This window comes from Alexandromys fortis, unplaced genomic scaffold (assembly GCF_014885135.2).
Source record: "Alexandromys fortis isolate MF-2015 unplaced genomic scaffold, M_Fortis_MF-2015_v1.1 scaffold_60, whole genome shotgun sequence".
Classification (NCBI taxonomy): Eukaryota; Metazoa; Chordata; class Mammalia; order Rodentia; family Cricetidae; genus Alexandromys; species Alexandromys fortis.
In genome coordinates, this window is record NW_026067946.1 from 5112301 (window position 1) to 5113414 (window position 1114).

A 1114-nucleotide genomic window follows, 5' to 3' on the forward strand; every position below is an offset into this window, starting at 1 on the left:
CCAGAAACTGAGATTTACAGTTTATAGTGGTATATTTGTGTTTATTTAATGAATGAATCTTGCCTGTAGACCAGTGGCAAAGCTAAAGCCACTAGAGGCCAGGGAATGGTGAGGCACACCTTTAATCCCAGGGTTTAGGATTAAGGACACCCTAGGCTACACAAGGTCAAAGCAGAAACAAATCCAGGTGGTGGTGGTCTACTCCTTTAATCCCAGTCTTACTCCTTTAATACCAACCAGCACTAGAGGGAATATAAAATGCAGGGAGAGAAAGTCGTGGCGGTTAGTTTGCCTTCACCCAGCCTTGGTAGAGGTAAGTCTTCTCTTGTGGTTTGGCTGCCTTGCTTTTCTGGTTTTCAGGTTGAAGCCCAATTTCTGTCTCTGGATTTTTATTATTTGTGTACATTTGTTTATTTATGGCTCTGTTTTCTTATTTAGAGGTTAAAACATTAGCCGGGGAACGCCAGCCTCAGCGTGTCTCAGTCTGCTGCCATCCCTTCTGTCCCAGCCGTGTCTGCTCCTTGTCCCACGGAAGTCCAGCTTACACCAAGCCGGACAACGCGGATAGCAAGAGCCTCAAATGCGTGCTCTTTGGAATTTACTTCATGTTCTGGCTGGTCGGATTTGCGATATTTGCCTTTGGACTATGGCTCCGATTGGACTCTCGACTCTCAAACCGACAGGAAGAATCTAATCCCAGTTTCTACACGGGAGTGTACTTGATGATGGGAGTTGGGGCCCTCTTTATGCTGGGGGGTTTCCTGGGCTGCTGCGGAGCTGAGCAAAAATCCCGGTGCATGCTGAGATTGGTCTTCGGATTTCTCCTGGTGATATTCGCCATCGAGATAGCTGCAGCCTTCTGGGGCTATACCCATAAGGATGAGGTGATTAAGGAAGTCCAGGAATTTTACAACAACACTTACCAAAAGCTAAAGAGCCTGGATGGGCCCCAGCGGGAGACACTCAAAGCCATCCACGTGGCCTTGAACTGCTGTGGCCTAGCAGGAGGCGAGGAACAGTTTATCTCGGACATCTGCCCCCAAAAGCAAGTTCTTGAAACCTTCCAGGTTAAGTCCTGCCCAGAAGCCATCAGTGATGTCTTCAACAGCAAGTT

The 1114-nt window shown here is 47.9% G+C and overlaps 1 protein-coding gene across 1 annotated transcript in view; it reads left to right on the top strand.

Moving 5' to 3' along the window:
• Positions 1-258: 258 nt before the first annotated feature.
• The window catches only part of LOC126506008 (CD9 antigen-like), a 17435-nt gene continuing 16579 nt past the window's right edge, over positions 259-1114 (top strand). The window contains exons 1-2 of the mRNA XM_050149280.1: positions 259-313; positions 439-1111. Of these exons, the coding sequence (XP_050005237.1) occupies positions 259-313; positions 439-1111 (728 nt within the window). The remainder of the gene's footprint in view (positions 314-438; positions 1112-1114) is intronic.